We start from the raw sequence: 19,373 nt of genomic DNA on the forward strand, positions 1-19,373 counted from the left end.
ATCTACAGATAAAAAAACTGAAATAGGTAGTTTAATTTCAGTTTCCAGGCTGAGTGAATTTTGAAGTGGAGAAAAATAAATGAGCTACAGAGACGATAAAAATAAAATAGATTTTTATAACCTTTTTAATCCTCCTAACTAATAGTTGCAAAGGTTGTAACTGTTGATTAAAAAAAAGCAGATAGTTGCTTTTTCTTTTGCCTTAGAAAGACTAGTCACAATAGCATTCTAACTGTATTCTTTACTATTTGTGCAAGGTATCGGTCATAGTGCCAAGACTTCTCAGGCAGAAAATGCTCACCGTATGTTCCATCTTACAGCTCTGCTCTTGCGTGTCTGTCCAGCTCGCTCACACCTTCTGCAGACTGCCATGAGCTGCCTGGGCAGTCTCCTCTTTGGTATGCAGCAGATTGTTTATTCCCTTGATGCACATCTTTGCCCAAGGCCACTCCATCCATCTGAGACTCCATCCAACAATATTACACATGGAACAGCCAAAGGGCAGCAGTTGTGTCCATTCAGTACTCCTAAGCTTCTGTCTCCATTCATCAGGACTGCTGAAACTAGGTCTCTAACTTGCCCACACAGGAACTTGGCTAGCTGGAGATCTGCTTCTGGCTAGGTTTATTCTTTCCTTCCTTAAAAATTCACTGCCCTTGTATTTCATCATAATAAATTTTGTTTCACTACAGTGTTCTGTAGTCAATACTGGTTATTACTCATCTCCACAGTGCATAATGGATTCTTCAGGCAGAGCATGAGCTGGCAAGTGCTTTGACTGGCTATTCAGACAGTCATGATCAGTTTACTTCTTCTATACATGAGCTAAAAATGAACAACAGAATAGCTGTACTCTGGGTTGGTGGTATCTTCCACCCAGATAAGCATTTCTCCTACTTTAGAAAAGTCTTCCATTTGTTTTAGGGTTGATGCTCTCAGCCCTGCTGAATTACCTAGGCTTCTTGTGAACACTACTGACTTCACTCTAGATACTGTTCACACAGATCATCCAGAAGCTGTAAACCCACAAACTCAATTGGTCTGAACTGCTGAATCTCAGTTTGAATTTGAGCTCATCAGTAATCAGCTCGTCTCCTTGGTAACACACAGCTCAGATGATGAAATCCCTGTAATGAAGCTCTCCTTTCACAGAACCTAGCTCATGCTCTTTATCTCAGAGGTTCAGGTTTGGCCCAGCCAAAAAGCCTCTTTCACCTCCCCCAGGGCTGAGGGAGGCCACAGGGCACCTTGGCACTTTTGCCAGCTCAGAGATAGCGCAGTCCATTGCTGCTGTCTAGAGCCAACAAGAGGCTCTACTGGATGCCTGATCCATACCCAGTGGGGAAGGCAGAGAGGATATACAAACACTGTGCTTTGCACTCTGTGCTGGTGTTTAGCTGTTAAGAGAGCATACTATCTATGTTTAAAAAAGGCTAACATCTCTGAAAATTCACCACCTGTTAACTGTTCTTTTTTATAGTGCCCCCAATATCCAAATATGGGGAAAATTATTAAAATATTGTATATTAAAAAATCTAAATTCACACCACCACAGTTCATTTTTTCCATAATTAATTTGGCAATGTTCAGTTCTCACCACAGCATTAGTCTCTTCTCTATGAACTACCAGATGTTTTAATTGCATGATATTACTGCTTTTCCCCCCACAAAAAAATCCCATAAATATACTTCCTTTAGTAGTAACTAAAATTCTAGACAATAGATGTCACAGAGCTCATCTAAATAACTCAAAACTGGACCCAGTAGATCCCTCTTTATTTTTACTACTGCAAGTCACAAAGTATTGCCCTTTGCGCCTTAAAATACAGCCTGCTGAATAACTAGGCAGAGTTCATAAGTGTGAGTTATTCTCCCTGGCTCATCTCAAGCCTTGCCCCTATTCTAGAGGCTTCGGTAGCAATTACGTCTTCCCCTACATATGGTTGCAGAAGTCAGACACAGCTCAGTATACTGTTATAACCCACAAGAGGAAAAAAAAACCCAAGAACTGTTCCATTACTTGCCAGAGTAGGTACACAATAGGAAAAGGAAAAGCTTGGCTTACCAGAGGAGCAGTTATCGAAGTTGAGATCTCCACAGATTACATCAAAAGCCACCAGCTCCTCTGGATTGGCTGTGCTGGAGGAGGAGGTAGATTTTCTGAATTCAGACAGCCAATCTTGAAGCATATCCAGTTGCTCACATCGAACAGTAGTATCTCCTGCAGCAAACAAAGAAATAATAAGAAACAAGATTTCGTTTTAGAGTTTGGTTTTCAGAATGCTGGATGCCTGCATGCATCCAGCAAAATCAGTAGGGCCACTGCTCTGTCCTAGACATCTCTGCAGAGCTGGGTCCAAAATCTCATCTGTTTAATTCAGAAGATGCAGAGGTTAAAGCAAACTAGGACTCCTGTCTCATTTTCCTTTCCTCACCCATCAAAGGTAAACCCTTAATGGGGAAGATGCAGGTGAAAAAATTAAAAGAATACTTCTGCTACCCACTTCTTTTTTAAGCCACTTAGCACATGCACTGCAGTACAGTCTGTACAAGGCCAATGCACTGTGTTAAGCCCCTGAAGTCAGACTTACAAGAGACATAGCTTGTATGTTAGCCTTGTGTGGCCTCAGCTGCATGTGGAAGAATTTGCTTATAAAATTAACTATATTAAAAATACTTACTTAGAAAAAACAAGGTGAAAAATCCAGCTTTCAATTTATGAAATACCACAGCTGAGGCTGTATACATATATGAAAGTGTCTTTTGATATGTGGCTTTAACCAGGTTTTTCCATGAGATACATGATAAAGAATGAGCAGATAGTCATTGAAAGTCTTAATGCTTAATTGGCTTAATGCTTTGCCAAAAAAGTCAAAATTTTGAAAGCAAACAGTTGAAAAATTAATACAGAAGGGTGAACTTCCATTGTAGTTGTTTAAATATCTGGAATAATTTACAGATTTTATGTCTCTAATGAAGTAAAATATACTCATATTAGTTGCTAAGCAATGGTATGGATAATAGCATACTAAGTATGTAGTGCATAGTTAATTTTAAACTTCATTAGAAGTCATGCTTTTTGGTGATTCAAGAATCTCCTTCTGGAATCACACTAGACACTTCTATAGAAATAAAAAGACAAGTCACCTCTACCCCAGAGAGACAACCAAAATGGTGACATCCTTAGCCACAGGAGGAGGAAGGTCTGCATTAGATTTATAATTAGGAGTTCAGAGTAAAAATCCTACTTATGCCAAAACTGGGCAGCACGTTCTTGGGCGTAACGCTTGATCTTTCTTTGTTTGCTTCCTAATTTTGTAAAATAGAACAACTTGCTTGTTCATCTTGCTCATACTTTAGTAATGTACAGGAGGAAGGGTTATATTCATGTTCAAGTAAGAATGTCTAAACTGGAAGTATCTCCGTATTTTTAAAAGTATATATATACACTATCAATTTAGGTAGGCAGTACTTCAGAAAGGAAAAAAACAGATCCCTTTTGCCAGTTTCAGGAAGTTATACTAGGCTACTGATGCTAAGAATGTGCCTCAGTTTCATAAGAGTAATAAAAGGGTTGAGATTGATTGGTTATTAAATATTTTTTAGTTTGTGAAGCCATCTGACATATAAAACACCTCTTTAATTACAGCAACTAAACATACCTGGTTTCAAGCGGATTAGGTGACATTAAGTCTGAGGAAAAAAATTAACTGCTGTAATTATTCTAAGAGAGCTAGTAAAAGCTTGATATGGGAGAAAGGAGCAGAAAGAGCCACATTTTAGAAATAACTGTTTACTATTTCATCCTTCCTTTCCTTTTCTTCTCTGTTTTCACTCTACAATAATGATTTTGTTGTTTCAATCTTAGATTGATAAATGTCAAGTCAGAACATTGATTTTCTTCAAGATAAAATAAAGATTTGTTTCTAAATATCGCAATCAGAAGAAAACAGCAAGCCCCAAATCACTCACTGACTAAAATTTTGTATTAACTTTACTTACTACTTCATGATAGCTATTAAAAAGTTGTTAAAAAAAATCAAAAACATCATGGCTATTTATGTCTAAAGGTGCTTTCAGTGGCACTTACTGTGGAGATGGTGAATATTTAACTCCACACATATGAAATACTTTAATTGCTTCTTCATAAAAACTTAGGTTAAAAGTCAGTTATCATTTCAAAGTATTGATTTTTTACGAGAAAGGAGAGAAAAATTGTTGCATATTCTTTTTCTCTGCATAAAATACACAGAGAAGGGAGTTACTGTTTACTGATTATACCCTACAGATTATGAAGACAGATTTTCAATGATACTTAGATTGTTAAAGTTTCAGTCAGGTACTTTCTAGAAGGCTCCTACTCACCTAGACTATTTAAGCATCCTTTACATAATTTTAAAGGGATGAAGCACTTATTGAAAGTATCATCTGCCCGCCCCAATGGGACCAGAATGAGACAGCAGTAGTAATACTTCCCTCATTTAATACCTCACTTGGAGATTAAAGAAAAAAAAAAATCAAATTGAATGCGAGTTTTATCCTACAGTAGGATAGAAAACTATATCCTTGTGGATTCAGCATCATAAGCCTGGAAGCTATGTGCCAGTTAATAGACCAGTGAACAGACAACAAAAGTTCAAATTCTGGGTATTTCTAAACGAGATGGTTGACTGAATTCCATTTATCTCATATTAAAGTGATTAACAAAGAAATAATGTAAATACAGTATCTTGCAAGCGCATAAGCAGGTGCAGTGATTTGAATGCAAGAACTCAAAGGTAGCATTGGTAATCCTGACAACAGACTGGCTGACAAACAACAGTTTCTTCTGTGCCACCTTATTCTTAAAACTGGCCACGCTGGATCTAATGGGCCAGATTTCAGATTTTTCCTCATAGCTAGTTTGTCATTCCTCTGAGTTGGGGCTATCATCAGCACTCTCTGTAGACTTTTAAAAATGTGAACCCTGGAGCACGCTAACTGCCTTAGTGCACAGGAAGAAAGATCAGGCATTACGGCTTCACCTTCTTACCACTCTAAACCTGTGAAGGGTTCGACTTGCAAGAATATCGGGGAGGGGAGAGGAGAAGAGGGGAGAAGAGGAGGTTTAGTAACAGTTAAGCACAAAGTGTATCAGAAATGTTCAACTAAACATGACTTGATAGAATCCTCAATAATTAAATGAAATACTGAAACAAACATGACCAGGGAGAGGGAGAACTTTAAGTACATCCTGATACTGACTCATCTCCTTAGGCATTTAATTCCATTGGCAAATAATCTGATTTTTTCTTACACTCATCAGTTATTCCTGACAGATCTTTACCATTTGGGCTGTAACATACAAGCTAGTACAAGTCCTTTTTGAAACTACTCCCTGATCTACAGTTTGTAGTTACCTATACATCAATTTTAGCTAATACCCTAATCACACAGCTTGATAGAAATCCAGTCTAATTTATTCTTGGGAACATCCTTGCTACCCCAGTGCAAATAAAGTGTAGAAGTGCATTTCACATGTTAACAACTGCTGTTAGCAAACATACTGATATACTACATACCACAAGAAAGAGTCCTACATTTAAGATGTAGCTAGACAAAAGCATAAGAAATAGGTCACGTGGAATAAATTACAGCCTGGAGCAGGTGATACTAATCAGTGTGCATGCCTGACATACACATTCTGCTTAACTAAAGACACAGATGAAATTACAGAATCACAGAATGGCTGAGGTTGGAAAGAGCCTCTAGAGATCACATAGTCCAACCTCCCTGCTCAAGACAGGGTCACCTAGAGCAGGATGCCCAGGACTGTTGAGTTTTGGACATCTCCGTGGAGGGAGATTCTACAACTTCTTTGGCTAATCTGTGCCAGATTTCAGTCAACCTTATAGTAAAAAAGTTTTTTTTTTCTTTTATGTTTAAATGGAATTCCTTGCATTTCAGTCTGTGCCCATTGCCTCTTACCCTTTCACTGAGCACCACTGAGAATAGTCTGCCTCCATCTTCCTTACATCAAGAAGGTCCTTCCTGAGCTTTCTCTTCGTGAGGCTGAACAGTCTCAGCTCTCTCATTCACGATGCAGCTCATTCAAATTTACAGTGAAGGTCGTACTGGACATTGATCTTTCTGCAGCATTTTTCTATCCTGTCTCATCTCCTTAGGCCAGTACTTTCCTCTTGACCCAACTTTTAGCCTGGTGTCTTTTGACAAGAATACAGTAACTAATCTTACTCTCTACAAAGCGTTGATTATATGAACTGCTTAAATATCTAAGGTGGGCCCTTCCATCCCTGAATTGTCAAGATTTTTCTTGTGTTTTTTGCGACGTATCTAGCATGCCTTCACTAGGGTAAGTGATACAATAATAGAGCAATTACTTATGAGGACAGGAAACTCAGCCAGCAACTTGAAGCAGATCAGTGTGAAGAACATAGCAAACCCATTTAACTGACATACACAAAGGTAAAATTCTCAGAAATTGAAAACTCTTGAGAAAAAACAAAAGACAGGCAAAAAAAGTGTTACTGTGAAATGCGTCTTGTAACCTGCATTGCCGTTACTGGAAAAGCATTACATCTCACTTGGCAAGAATCCTGAGCTCTTGATTGTAGCAGCCCTGTACACTGGGTAACCTCAGGACGACAGGACAGTAGGAACCTCGAAGCTCTAGAAATGGATGATTTTCGTTTCTTTGTAGCATAGAACGTGTGATAGTCTGGCATCTCTGGTTTTCCCCAGTCGGGCATCTCTGGGTCTCCACTAGCGGTCACAGAAGCGATTACACTTCAGCACACTAAATGGAGCGTGTGCAATGTAGCGAGCTACATTTCAATGACAGATGAAGGGATCCTTTAATGCAACTCAAACATAACTATTTTCTGAGATTATTATTAAACTAACACTATCTAGCTTCCAGCAGCTACACAACAGTACTGTATGTTTAGAAGCAAAAGAGTTAGTGAGGCTCAGGCTTTCCAGGTCCCTGTGATAATGACTTTGGAGATAAATGAACTAATCAGACACTTAAGTAAAGGAGAAGCCAAACCTGAATCCAGAACAAACAGTGGAACAGATGTTTCATAAACTGCCCATTGCTGAACTGAAATAGTATCTGTAAATACGAAGCAAAGTAACTCCCAACTCTAATGTTCACCGCAGATAGGTAGGTAACTCTCGACTGTAATACTCCTTATCTCTTTTCTCCAGCCTGCAGCTCCAATTAAGTGTTCAGATAGAATCTCTGATCTGATTGACTGCCACCAGTGGTTAACCAGAGAATACAGATTTGTACTAATTGCTCTGTGTTTTGGGTTTTTTTTCTCCCCCTCAATAACTGGTCTGGAAAAATGCAAGTAATTCTGTTGTGACTGGTTCAGCATGTTCAAGTTCTTTGCAAGTTCCCTTCAGCTTCAATATTTACATGGAAGGATGAAAGAGTAGTGTGAGAAACCTCAGCCAGCATCAATAAATACTGCATCTCTGTTCATGATAGGATAATCATAGCTGCTGCTTTTCATTCAGTTTGGAAATGCCTAAGTCAAATCCTGTCTTTAGTTAGACATGCAGGTAGGTACTGTACACTGTGGAGGACTGTTTGGATTATCTACAGGGAAGACAGGTGCTAACAGAAGAAACATTAAGGTTGTTGAATAAAGCAGCTGACAGGCCTAGTCAGGGGCTGGAAAAGATCCAGCAGTTTTTAGAACTGGAGGTCTCGGCACTGAGAGGGCTATGGGATACGTAGGCAGGGGAATCTGGGTAAGATGAGGAGACAAGGGATATAAAGTGCACTATGCAAGGCCTAGTTAAAAAGAAAGACGGTTTCCAAGTCACTACCAAAGGATGCAGCAGCAGCTTAAGCAGACCCCTAGCATGTATTCCTAAAAGAGACCTTCCTATGGGCCTGGATAGGCTAAAAAGAGAAAGTTCCCCTCCCCCCCCCCCCCCCCCCCCCCCCCCGCCACTTTTATTCTGCCAGATAACTTTTCAGCTAGATCAGCTCTCCAGTCCAGTGCAACACTAAAACAGCTGTGTTAGCACAAGTGAGGACAGGGCAAGGGCAGGACACATTGCCAGGGTGCAGAGAAGGCAGCTTTGCCATTTCAGGAACATATGTAGAATCACTGCCTGGGGATATTTAACATGAGATACTCCTGAATGGCACAGTCAGGATTTTAAAGACTGAGGGATCCCTCTCAATCTTGAGCTAAATTCTGTTTACTCTTTATGTGGGTTAGTGCAACCTTAGATTTACTCCCCATTAAAAAAAAAAAAAAAAAAAAGAAAAGAAAAAAAAAACACAGCCATGAAGGAGTTTAGGGGGGTAGTATCCAGCACAGTACCTCACATGGACCTGGGCTGGAATAGCTTGAGGCTTATTTTGTTTCGATGGTTTTGTGGGGGTGTCTCAAAGGCATGACTTAAAGGGACTTGGGAGGTAGATGGATTCTAGGCAGCTCCTAGAACCTCCTCAGAACATTAATCACTGACTAATTGAAAGACACGAAAGAACCATATAAACTTAACAGCCCCCTGGAAAATAATTACATTCAAGTCTCATTACAGGGTCCCTTCATTTGTCACTGGAATGCAGCTATTTCCACAGTGGAAATGAGGAGCTGCTTCATAGCTTCATGGCAACATTCTATAATAGGTACAGAATTAAGCAGGTAATTTACATCTAATTCTAAAATTTTATTGAAGGTGCATGTCTGCTCTAAAAGAAATAGTTACTGCTCAGAACAGTGTTTAGCCAGCACATCTCTTGCAAAAGCAATTCTTTATTGCCCATAAGCAGTTGGATCCCTTCCTTCGATGTTCACGTAATTATCAGAACTGTCAAGCGTAAGTTTGTGTATCCTAGAAAGGGAGCCAAATTACACTCAGTCACGTGTGACAAGATGATTTAAATGGTTAACCTTTTAAACTGTGCTTGTTTTTACCACATCTTTATAAGGTTGAAATGGTTTTTGGACAATTTTTTAAATGTGTGAAATGTTTTGGATCAGATGATACAAATCAAAAGGCACAGCTCTGCTAAACTGTTATGAACTTCAATTTTCCATTTCACTACATACACTAATATGATTTAATCAAAGCATATTTAGACTCTTAAGTCTTTGTCTGCTGAATTCAAATGCAGCTTGAACTAGAAAAGCCTAAAAATGTGAAGCAAGCATGTAAGTAGGAAAATGAAAGTTGTGTTTTACACCCTTGCTTTGGACTGACTCTGAGAACAGAACATTATTTCCCTTCCTTTTTAATATTTTATGGACTTCATAGTGTGGTTATCAAAGACTAGCTGAGAATACATGACTAGGTAGCAAAAAGGAACAGGGCTAAAACCAGAGCTTTACAACCTAAACTAGAACAGCAACAAAACTCAGTTCCTCAACAGCAGCCTCACAGTACATTAGCATAATTGCAGAGTTAAAAATATAGGATGTTACATTGTTAAAACATAGATGAAAAATTCATGAATCTTTTTTAAAATTATCCAGTCTCTCCTGTACTTGAACTCAGTACTGCCTGTACTTGAGGGACTGGCAGTTTTGTTCCAAAGTCTGCGTCTCCCTGTAACTCAAGCACTGACAAACTAAAATGTACACTAGTTGTCTGACCGCTGTGGAGCCCAGGTTCAGAGTTCTAACATTTCGAATACTTTTCCGTCCTGCCTCAGTCTGCAGCGTACATGCTGTCTTCAGGCAGTCTAGGAGGGCTATACTCTGCTCTCCAGCAGAATCCCGAACACAAGAATCATAGCCATGTCAAGTAATGCTAAAGGTATACACAGCTCTGTCTAAATTAAATTCTGATCTTCTACAGAAGTTAAGGTTTGTAGGTTTGCTTTTTACTTTTTTCTTTTTTTTTTTTTTTAATAACATCTGCTTAAAGTCTAGAACTGATACTTTTGACGCAAAAGAGGGAGGAGCTACATGGAAAATTTTCCAGAGGCATGCGTACAGATTTCAACAATTGGTCAATTTTAATTGATGAGTGCTCAGGCCAACAGTGAAAATGGAAAAATGTCATGATTCAGTGTTCTCATGTATGTATGAGAATACCGAAAAATGAAATAAAATAAAGCTACTATGTTGCTAACTTTTCCTTCCTTACCTTCCCAGACCTGTTTTGTAAAATGGAGGTAAGGCTACAGTTCTAGAGTAGCCTTCTTCACTCAGTCTTGTTCTGAGGACCAGTATTCAAGAGAGAACTAAGTGTGGAGATACTATCATAAAACAAGGTCATAAAAGTTCATAAGATACTCGAGGAGGAACAGGCTAAGCCACAACCTGACTGAGCGCTAATATGAAATTGCAGCCTTGTTATGGGAAGTGGTGGAATCCACACGTCTCACAGACCCAGAAACATGCTATATTTCCACATCCTTTTTAAAGATGATTCAGTGAAAATTTTTAAACAAAACAAAATCATCCATACTTATTCTAAGATTTTTTTTGTATTTTATTTAGCTTATTTAAAGGGATCTTGGAAAATATTATTTCCTGAAATAAGCATACAGAGCATACGCTGCTTCATGCTGTAGAAAATATAATAGTGGAATTATTTTTAAATATGACCAACAATTTTAAATGAGCATTATTAACTTGCTAACAATTTATGTCTAAATTCTGCCATTGATTTCTGCTAGAAAAACTGTCCCAACTTGTTTCTTCTGATTATTCCCTAGTTAAATACAGAGGCATTTTAGATTACGTGGTGACATTCATAGTATGGGTTGATAAAGGCTGTTGACATTTATTCTTTTAGGATATGATTAGTGATGATAGTAATACATTTGCTAAAGTAATGCTATTTAGTTAAGAGGGAGCAAAGGGGAGCAGAGTTTTTTTGTGTTTCTTATAATGCTTAATTATTGCGAGACTGAGAAAGGGCAGCTTTGCAATATGTCTGCTTTCCCTTCTTTCCTTTCTTTTCCAGGCTATTCGCAGTGCACCCTGCACTTTGTGAGAAATACTGGAGGAGCAATGCTTGCAGCTCATGCACGGGAACCCCAGCAGAGACTTAGAAAAAGTGAAAAACTAAGAGAAGCAAATCAGGACAATACCTGCAATAGCTTGCAAGTGAGTACAGGAAATGTATCCCACAATTCTTTGGTCCTGAGGTGTACTTCCCACTTGCACCTGGAAGGGAAAGAAGAAATACAAAGGTCATTAATAGGAGAGCTCATACAACTCTACTGTCAACCTCTACTGCGCAGCCTTTGTGCACAGTATTGGCCTTTTTGGCCATTCTTTCCATCTAGCTCCATTTTAAACACAACTCGAGAGAGACCCTGCCACCCCACTTTGGCTTACCGAGGCCCAGTGGCTTGTTAAGACACTAACTCCTTCCTGATCACCACTACTTCAGAGTTCCCGTGTTGAACTGTAACACACAAAAATTTGACTCTCTTGCTCTTCCCAGTCCCACTGGTTGTCTGTCCCCTGTTGTTTTGCAGCCTTTTTCCATCGCAGCTCTTCTTGTCCATACGCAAGATTACAGACCACACTGAAGTGCTGTATGATGCTAATATTATGAGCAGTCTAATTCTAGGTTTCTGTGTAATATTATAATGCAGAAGGAAAAAATGCCAAGAGACTTTGGGGGGGAAAAAAGCAAAAGCAAAAAACATGCAATGATTATTGGTTTTTACTCGGTTCCCTTGCAGGTTTTGGATCTTGATAGAGGTTTTAAATTATTCAGAAGAGGTGCTAAGGATTTGTGCTATGTGTCAGTGAAGTGTTTACAATCTTCAGCTGAATGATTTCACAGCAGCAACCTCCATGTCTGTCAACCAGATTAAAATAGGACATGTGCCCCCTACTCTTACCGATGGCACAGAAGAGGCAGGGATTGCAGGGAAGCCCACTGAGAATCACACTTGAATCTCTACATGTGCTACTATAAACAGGATGTAGTATAATTCTTTATATGTGTATCATATATTGTTGCCTTTTTAAAACAGAAAGCAGATTTGCTGATGGACACACAAGCAATTTAGAATCAAATTCTGCTTTAGGATTTTGATTTTGTTTAAGCTTTTGGCAGTTAAGGCCTTATGCTGCTGCACAGCAATAGTGATGAACTAAAAATTAAATAAAGGAACAAAGTGGCAGGAGGGACTATTAAGATGACCACATCCCTCGTAGTTTATGATCATAGTCAGGGAAGTATAAAGATTGTTTTTAGTTTGTTCTTGCAGAAGCATTTTCTATTACAGAAATACAGACTGAGGCCGCTGCTGTAACAGAGGTGGGAACATGTGCCACATCCCACTGACGGGGAGCACCAGTCCCGTCATCATTCCAAGCGCCTCCTGCCAAAGTACCTGGGAAGCTTTCGGCAGCATGATGCAATCTACACATTACTGCAAGGACATTAGGCAAAAGCACGTTTATGGTAGAACCGACACCCACATCTCTAACGTAAGACACGTGATCTGAGTGAGTCGAAGCGCCACAGAAGGTTGGAAAGGATCTCTGGAGGTCACTTGGTCTAAACCCCTGCTCAGAACTGGTCCAGTGGGATCAGGCGGCTCAGGACCTTGTCTGATCAAATTTTGTATTACCTACAAAGATCGAGATTTCACAAGCTCTCTAGGCCCCTGTTGCAATATTCAATCACCTCTTATTTAATTAGAGTATCTCACTAGAATTTCCCATGTTCCAATTTGAGTCCTTTTAGTTTCCCTATAATCAGTAGAAGACAAACCTTTACAGACAGCGATTCATCCCTCTAAAATAAAAGCCTGTATGGAAATGTGATGATTTGTCCTTGAGAACGGCTCATTGTTTTCCATTGACTATAAAAAGAGCCAAGACACCTACCTGAGACCAGACATCTCACTTTTAGATGTCTAAGATGAGCTTAATCCCACTTAGGTTGGGAGAATTGTGACTAACAGCAGATCTAAATAACAACATGTATTCTCAGCAGAGAATACATGCAGTGTGAGCACATTATATCCTCCTATTACCACAGAGAAGACAGGGTTATGCTAGTTTTGCAGTCTTCCTAGAGCAGTTTTCTACTTAAGTTCTGCCAGCTATCTGGAAGGGAATGTATGCCCATCAGAAGAAATGGAAGCTAACTGAAATGTACCACAAAACATCCCTTCAGAATGCAAAAGGTTTTAACATACTAAAAAGTATACTCTCTGAAATCAAAATCCCCAACGATTTGAGTATTTAGGCTTAAATGATTGAGGCAGGAAAGTGGTTTGAGTGCATGGTTTTCCTGCTGACAACATTACAATAACATGCTGCAGAGACTACTAAAGAAAATGCCTGTGGAGGAAAGTTTTATCTAGGGCTCATAAAACAAAACCACAGATGTACTGATGACTTTTATATGACTCTGCTTCATGAAGCTAGGCTCAAATTTCATCTGACACCCTTTAAATAAAAAGCAAGACAACATTTTATAAAAACAAAATTCTGCCAGCTTGGTTGTTTTCTTGTTTTTCAGCTCTCCAGGAAATAGCTGATTCATTTTAGAACTGCTAAGTAGGCTTACTTAATTCACTTAAGTGAATTTAGAATTCATTTGTACTTAGCAATGCCTTGTTAACTTTCATTTTTTGTTCCAGCTAGGAGGAGTATGTAGTAACCATCTTGCATTACTCTGTGCTTCGTCTGTTCAGTCCTCTTTTAAACAGTTTTCCAGATGGATAGTGACGGTGTTCCTATTGCTGTTCCCATACAGTTAACCTCCTCCAGGGAGGCTGAAGGGAGAGGAAGACAGGGAAAATACATCACTCATAGATCTACCCCTAAGCCAGAGGATTCTCCTGAGCTCGCAAGATTGCTAGCCAAGTCTCAAACGGTAAGACGGCCTGCTGGAAGGCTGTTACCGACTCCTGCAGGAGCTTGGCTCCTGCTTCCACCCTCACACTGCTTCAGTCTGAATATATTACTGTGTCATAAGTGAATTTACAGAATGCCCTCTCTACTTTCTTATGCAGCATATGCAGTTCCAATAGAAAAGTGACGCACCATTAATTTTAATCCTCTAAGGCAAGCCGGTAAATATAGGAATTATATTTTCCAAGCCTACATCACTCAAAAATGAGATTTTTACGTCAACACCAACAATTGTAAGTCTCCACCAATTTACAAATTTGCAATGCCTCCTGCTGAGGAGAGAAAACATGAGTGTTGTACATCTTCTGATGCCAATTGCCATAACCACACTGAGAAAACAACACTGCACATAAAGTTTTCTGTCTTACAGCAAGAGCGTGCTTCTTACAGTCCTTGCATTACCTAAAGCAAATGAAATCATTTTCACTGTCCAAAAAACATGAAAGATTTAAGTCTAAAAGCTGAACATCAGACTATAAATTATAGTCAGCTGAGAAAGAAAAGTCAGCGCAAATTGGCTTTAGAATTTCCTATGCAGCCTTAATGGAGTGCCTGACAAGGCCTCATATTCATAAACCAATTTAAACACAGGATCACACTCACACCCATTAATCATGAATAAATGAAATCAGACAGTGTGCGCGTATGTGTACGTATTTATACCGACAGTGACTCAGGATCTATAGCTCTCAGAGCACTGCACAAAACAGCCTTGAAGACCAACTGACTGCCACTATCCGCGGCGGTGGGAGGCACAGCCTGTGCCCGCGGAGCCGCCAGCCCAGGGAGGCAGAGCCCCACGCTCGCTAGCAACAATGGCTGCTTTACACACCCCTGAGGGGAGACTGGAACAGTGCTTTTGCACCTTTTTCCAAAAAAAAAAAAAAAAAAAAAAAAAAAAGCAGGAGCCTAAGATATTAACATAATTAGAATTTCTGTGGGAAGCGCCAGCATGGAAGTACATCCAGAGCAGCTCTTCTCCCAGATTCCATGTTTCCTCCACCTTTTTTAGGTGGCTATATTAATATAAACCACCTAGCAGAGGCCTTTTGAGCCTCTTAATGATTATGATGGAGGAAAATATTTGTGACAACTACCAGTATATTAAATATGGTCTGAAATAAAGTAGTAAGCAAAATCTGATTATTCAGTCTAATTTGATATTTCACAGATGGGCAAACAGCATGAGATGTGCAGGCAGGGAAATTATTTGACCTCCTGAGTCTCACGGGCCCTGTAATTCTGCAGAAAAACCACAGTTTTGCGTGGCCGAACGCTGCAGCTCCTTTCAGTGGGTCACGTTTGCCAGGTTGGGGCACACTGCAATGCCTGGGTCTGGCCGGCTCGCTGGGAAGCCGTGCAGGAGCCCAGCGCTGAGCCGCCACTTGCCCCCGCACCGTGGCTTTTGGCAGAAAGACTCCACTTCCACCAAGCCTATTTGTATGGTCAGCACTTCACCAGTATGATATATTTCTGTCGCTTACTGCTTAATACAGCAGAAACTTTTAAATTCGTATTTACAAAGAAAACTGGTGTAAGCAAGCAAGCCAGAGAGGCTCCTGCTCTGAAGGTTCTTTCTGAGGTTCATCATAAGCTTAAGTTCACCTCAACTGTTGGACGTCAGCAGCATACCAGATTCACTGAATTATACTTTGGTAAGAAACTGTTCCAGATTCTGCTTTCCAAAACAATTGTGCTTTTTAGGTGTGTCATAGACCACTTTTCTGTGCCTGCAGAAATTTATAATACACCAGTAACTTAACATATTTACAAGTTTCATGTCTTTTAAAATAGGATTATCATTACAAAGATTAAAAAAATGTATGTAGTATCCTGTTAAACTCAGCTATTACCTAGAAGTAAAAATAAATTGAAAGAACATATTCATGGTTTAATAAAATGTCCTAATTAGGTAATTTGAAGTTGACAGAAGCAAAATTAATATTTTCAGTATTATGCTGAAACATGCAAAATATATTCCAATTCGTACCCCATTTGCAAAGGAAAAGTAATCAAACTAGTCAAACACTTGCAATTTTAAGAGTTGGGAGCAGATTCCGATCCCTGTTACACCAGCAAACTACTACTTCTTGTCAGCTGCTGAAAATGTCATCACAAGTGAAAAAGCAGCTGTCCTCCATAAAGGAGGAGGCCTGCTGAGGTGGTATTTCTATCTGGAAATCAAAACCTCAGTTTCCACTTGCTCTGTATTTATTTATAATTCACATCCCGAGGACAAAGGTAAATAAGTTAAAAACTGAGCTCTGAATCGTTATTGTCTTTCAAAGGAAACTGAAATCACGTACTGTTAATAAAAAGAGGCCCTCTCATCTTACACCACACATTAGTGGAATATAACGGATATACTGTGCTGCTAGAATACTGTATTATGCAAAATAGTGTACATTCCTACAACAATTTACTGTTCTCCCCACTTCTGTACCAAAATCATGTCTAACACACACTAAGCAGTGTTGTGTTCTCCAATTAGACTGGTATCAAGTAATAAACAGTGTTCGTGAATGAGATCAAGCCAGCAAGGCTCACAGTAAAAAAAGAGATTCTTGTTGACAGGCAGGAAGAAAAGGTAATGAGCAGTAACAGTTGAAATTGTAGAGGAAGAGTGAAAGAAATAACTCTAAATTCAATCACATTACTTGCTATCATGGGAATTTTCTGAGCTAACTGGGAAATCTTGCACATCCTGTGTTTACCATACTCTAGTATAATAAGTATACAAAGCTGCAAACATGACAAATACCTTGTCTTTGACAGTTTATATACATCCGTCCCAGTAGTGCAAAACAGTTCTATCATATCTAGATGTCAAAAAAGCATCAGCAGACACTTAAACAAAAAAACAGGGAAATAATATATAAATACCTGGGGTATTTCAATACAAGCTTAGAAAACAGCTTCAGACATGTCACTGACTCGTTAATAAATCGTCAGCTATTTGGAAAGAAAAGTTCTTCAATGGTTAAAAATTTGGGTTGGGCCGTGCATGAGAGATCACGCTCAGGTGAAGAACCACATTACCAGACTCTCAAACACTGACCAGTAACGTGTTGGCAAAACCAAAGTTTTCCTAAGAGGGAAACTTAAACTTTAGTGACATTTTCTAGAAACGTCACATTGCCAAGAGGTAGCCATGCTAAAAAATCCTAACTGGAGCAGAGAATTTCTTAACTCGGCATTGTACCCTCCAATATAAGGGGCTCATACGTATACAAAAGGTCTGCTGTTAACCTGGTAAAGCAGAACCAGTGCATGAACCGGGGGTGATCAGGACTGGACGCTTGCCATGTCCAAACAGTAAAGTCAAGCAAAAACATCCCTGGAGTTTGGGAAGAGCAAAAATCATTAAAGTATAAATGAAGGCAAAAAGAAATCTTATAGTAATAAATACAAATGGAAAGTGAGGTTTTGTACAAAAAAAGAAATAAACAGGTAGAAATGGGATCAAAGGAACATTCACACCAGCACAGAAAGGGAGAGTACGATGAAACACACTGTGTACATTAACACACTGAACTGTAACAACTGCGCTGGACTAAGACTGCACGGACGGGCTACAGCTGACAGTAACAACGGAAAAAGCAGAAGGGTTCAGTACACATTTTTGTCCTGTGTTTTGGGAAGCAAGCCAAACACTGTATTTTATAAGCCATTAAGTCTAGGTTATTAGCATCCACTCTTTCATTTAACAGAGGTCTCTTGGCTGTTGCTCTTGAGTGACAATTGTTGTAACACTGGGAAAAAGCTAACGTCTCAGGAACGATCAGGAGCCATCCAGGGCCTGACTGAGGTCAATACACGTCACTCATACGATGAAACCTAAAACTGGCAAAAAGGTGGAAGCAGTTCAAACAGAACAGTTAATCAGACCCCTCTGATGGATGCTGCTTATGTGGACTCCTAACAAACTAAATAAACCGTGAGCCCAGCATATTGTTTATGTAATTACTATTTCTATTAAAAGCGTTAACTTTAAGTGATATTGTGATCAACAGAGGATAAGTACACCAGCAACCCGTTATCCCTGCCCCCAGGAAGGTGCAGAGGGGAGCGAGGCCGCTTGCTCTAAGTTACCTCTAGAAGGCGGCGTTCAGAAAGTCCGGACTGAGGAGGGTGAAATCCTTGCTGTGGGGTTCGGCGTTGAGAGCTGCATCACCAGAGCAGCACTGCTACTGGGCAACAGCCAGAAAGGTCACGCTCAGATTCAACAAGAAAGAGAAAAGGTGCATGGAGGGAGACTGGTAACGCATGGCAAGGTTGAGAAGAGCGGAGGTCTGGAACAAGACATGAGAAACGTCCCCCGGAGCCGGGGCCGGGCCTTCAGAAGACGACCCATTCCCGGCCGAAGCCTTGCCCTAGTCTCGCCAGCAGGACGCGCCTGAGCAGTTCCAGAGGACAGTTAAAAATAATTCTGTTGGTATCTGAAACGTAGATTTATGCTGTTCTTTCGCTTTCTCTTTTGTGAGGTCTCCCACTTTGAGATTTTAACCTTAGGTTTTGCTGGAGTAAAAACCAAATCTTAATACTTTCGTATCTTTCTGATCAAAACCAAGTTCAAGATTGGAACCTGGGGCAGTATTACTGAGAAGCAGCATATCCAAGAGGCGCGCTCGTTACAGACAGCTCCACAAACATTTGTGCAACACAGGAACCAGCGCGCAGAGCGGCAGAGCTCAGCGGGCAGCGTGCCGCTGCCGGGCTCCCCGCAGGAGTACCCTGGCGGGGACGCTCCCTTCCACACCAGCTCCATCTTCCAGCTGCCAGGCAGCCTCACACCTACCCCCGGCACGCTCATCGGCTGGCTGACACAGAATTAAATTAATGAAAAATTAAAGGAAAGTAATATAATTAAACCAAATCAAGAAAGGCTTATGGAAAGCAGGTCTCCTCAAACTACCCAGAAATCTTTTCTTGATGAAGATTCAAGCCTGGGCAATTATGGTATTCATGATACTATGTTTAAACTTTGGCAAGATTCTCAATTTTATACAAAACAATCTGGAAGAGAACTTGGATACAGAATTAACGTGGTATATATGAAACTAAAAACTGTCTTTTAGAGATGTCTGAGAATGATGCTATAATTCTAAACCATCACGGCGCAAGCCAGTATCTGCCAGGCCTCCGCAGGAATTGCTTCTTGTCCTTGTGCTACTTAACATATTTACCAATGAACTGGAAAAAAACATCACTGTTAGTTAAGTTAGCAGAAGACACAGAGACTGGAAAAAGTAGCTAATTAAGAGACTAGGTCACTGACACAGCACGATCCTGTCTGCTTAGTAAGCCAGGCACAAGCAAACATTAAGAATTTTAATAGGGTCAAATGCAATGTCACATTTCCAAACAAGGGACGTAAGCCTTACTTAGACTCGCTGTTTCCTAGCATCCCCGTGTTTAAAAGGGGCTTTGGGAGCAGATGGAACAGTAACTCAAACATTGTCAGAGTGCCTCGTGCCCTCTGGGAAGCAATAGGGAATTTTGCTT

At 40.0% G+C, this 19,373-nt stretch overlaps 1 protein-coding gene across 1 annotated transcript in view; it reads right to left on the reverse strand.

Moving 5' to 3' along the window:
- SMPD3 (sphingomyelin phosphodiesterase 3) overlaps positions 1 to 19,373 on the reverse strand; it is a 40,586-nt gene that overhangs the window by 11,407 nt on the left and 9,806 nt on the right. The window contains exons 2-3 of the mRNA XM_062586649.1: positions 11,072 to 11,147; positions 2,066 to 2,221 (exon numbers count right to left, since the gene is read on the reverse strand). Of these exons, the coding sequence (XP_062442633.1) occupies positions 2,066 to 2,221; positions 11,072 to 11,147 (232 nt within the window). The remainder of the gene's footprint in view (positions 1 to 2,065; positions 2,222 to 11,071; positions 11,148 to 19,373) is intronic.

This window comes from Rhea pennata, chromosome 13, assembly GCF_028389875.1.
Source record: "Rhea pennata isolate bPtePen1 chromosome 13, bPtePen1.pri, whole genome shotgun sequence".
Lineage (NCBI taxonomy): Eukaryota > Metazoa > Chordata > Aves > Rheiformes > Rheidae > Rhea > Rhea pennata.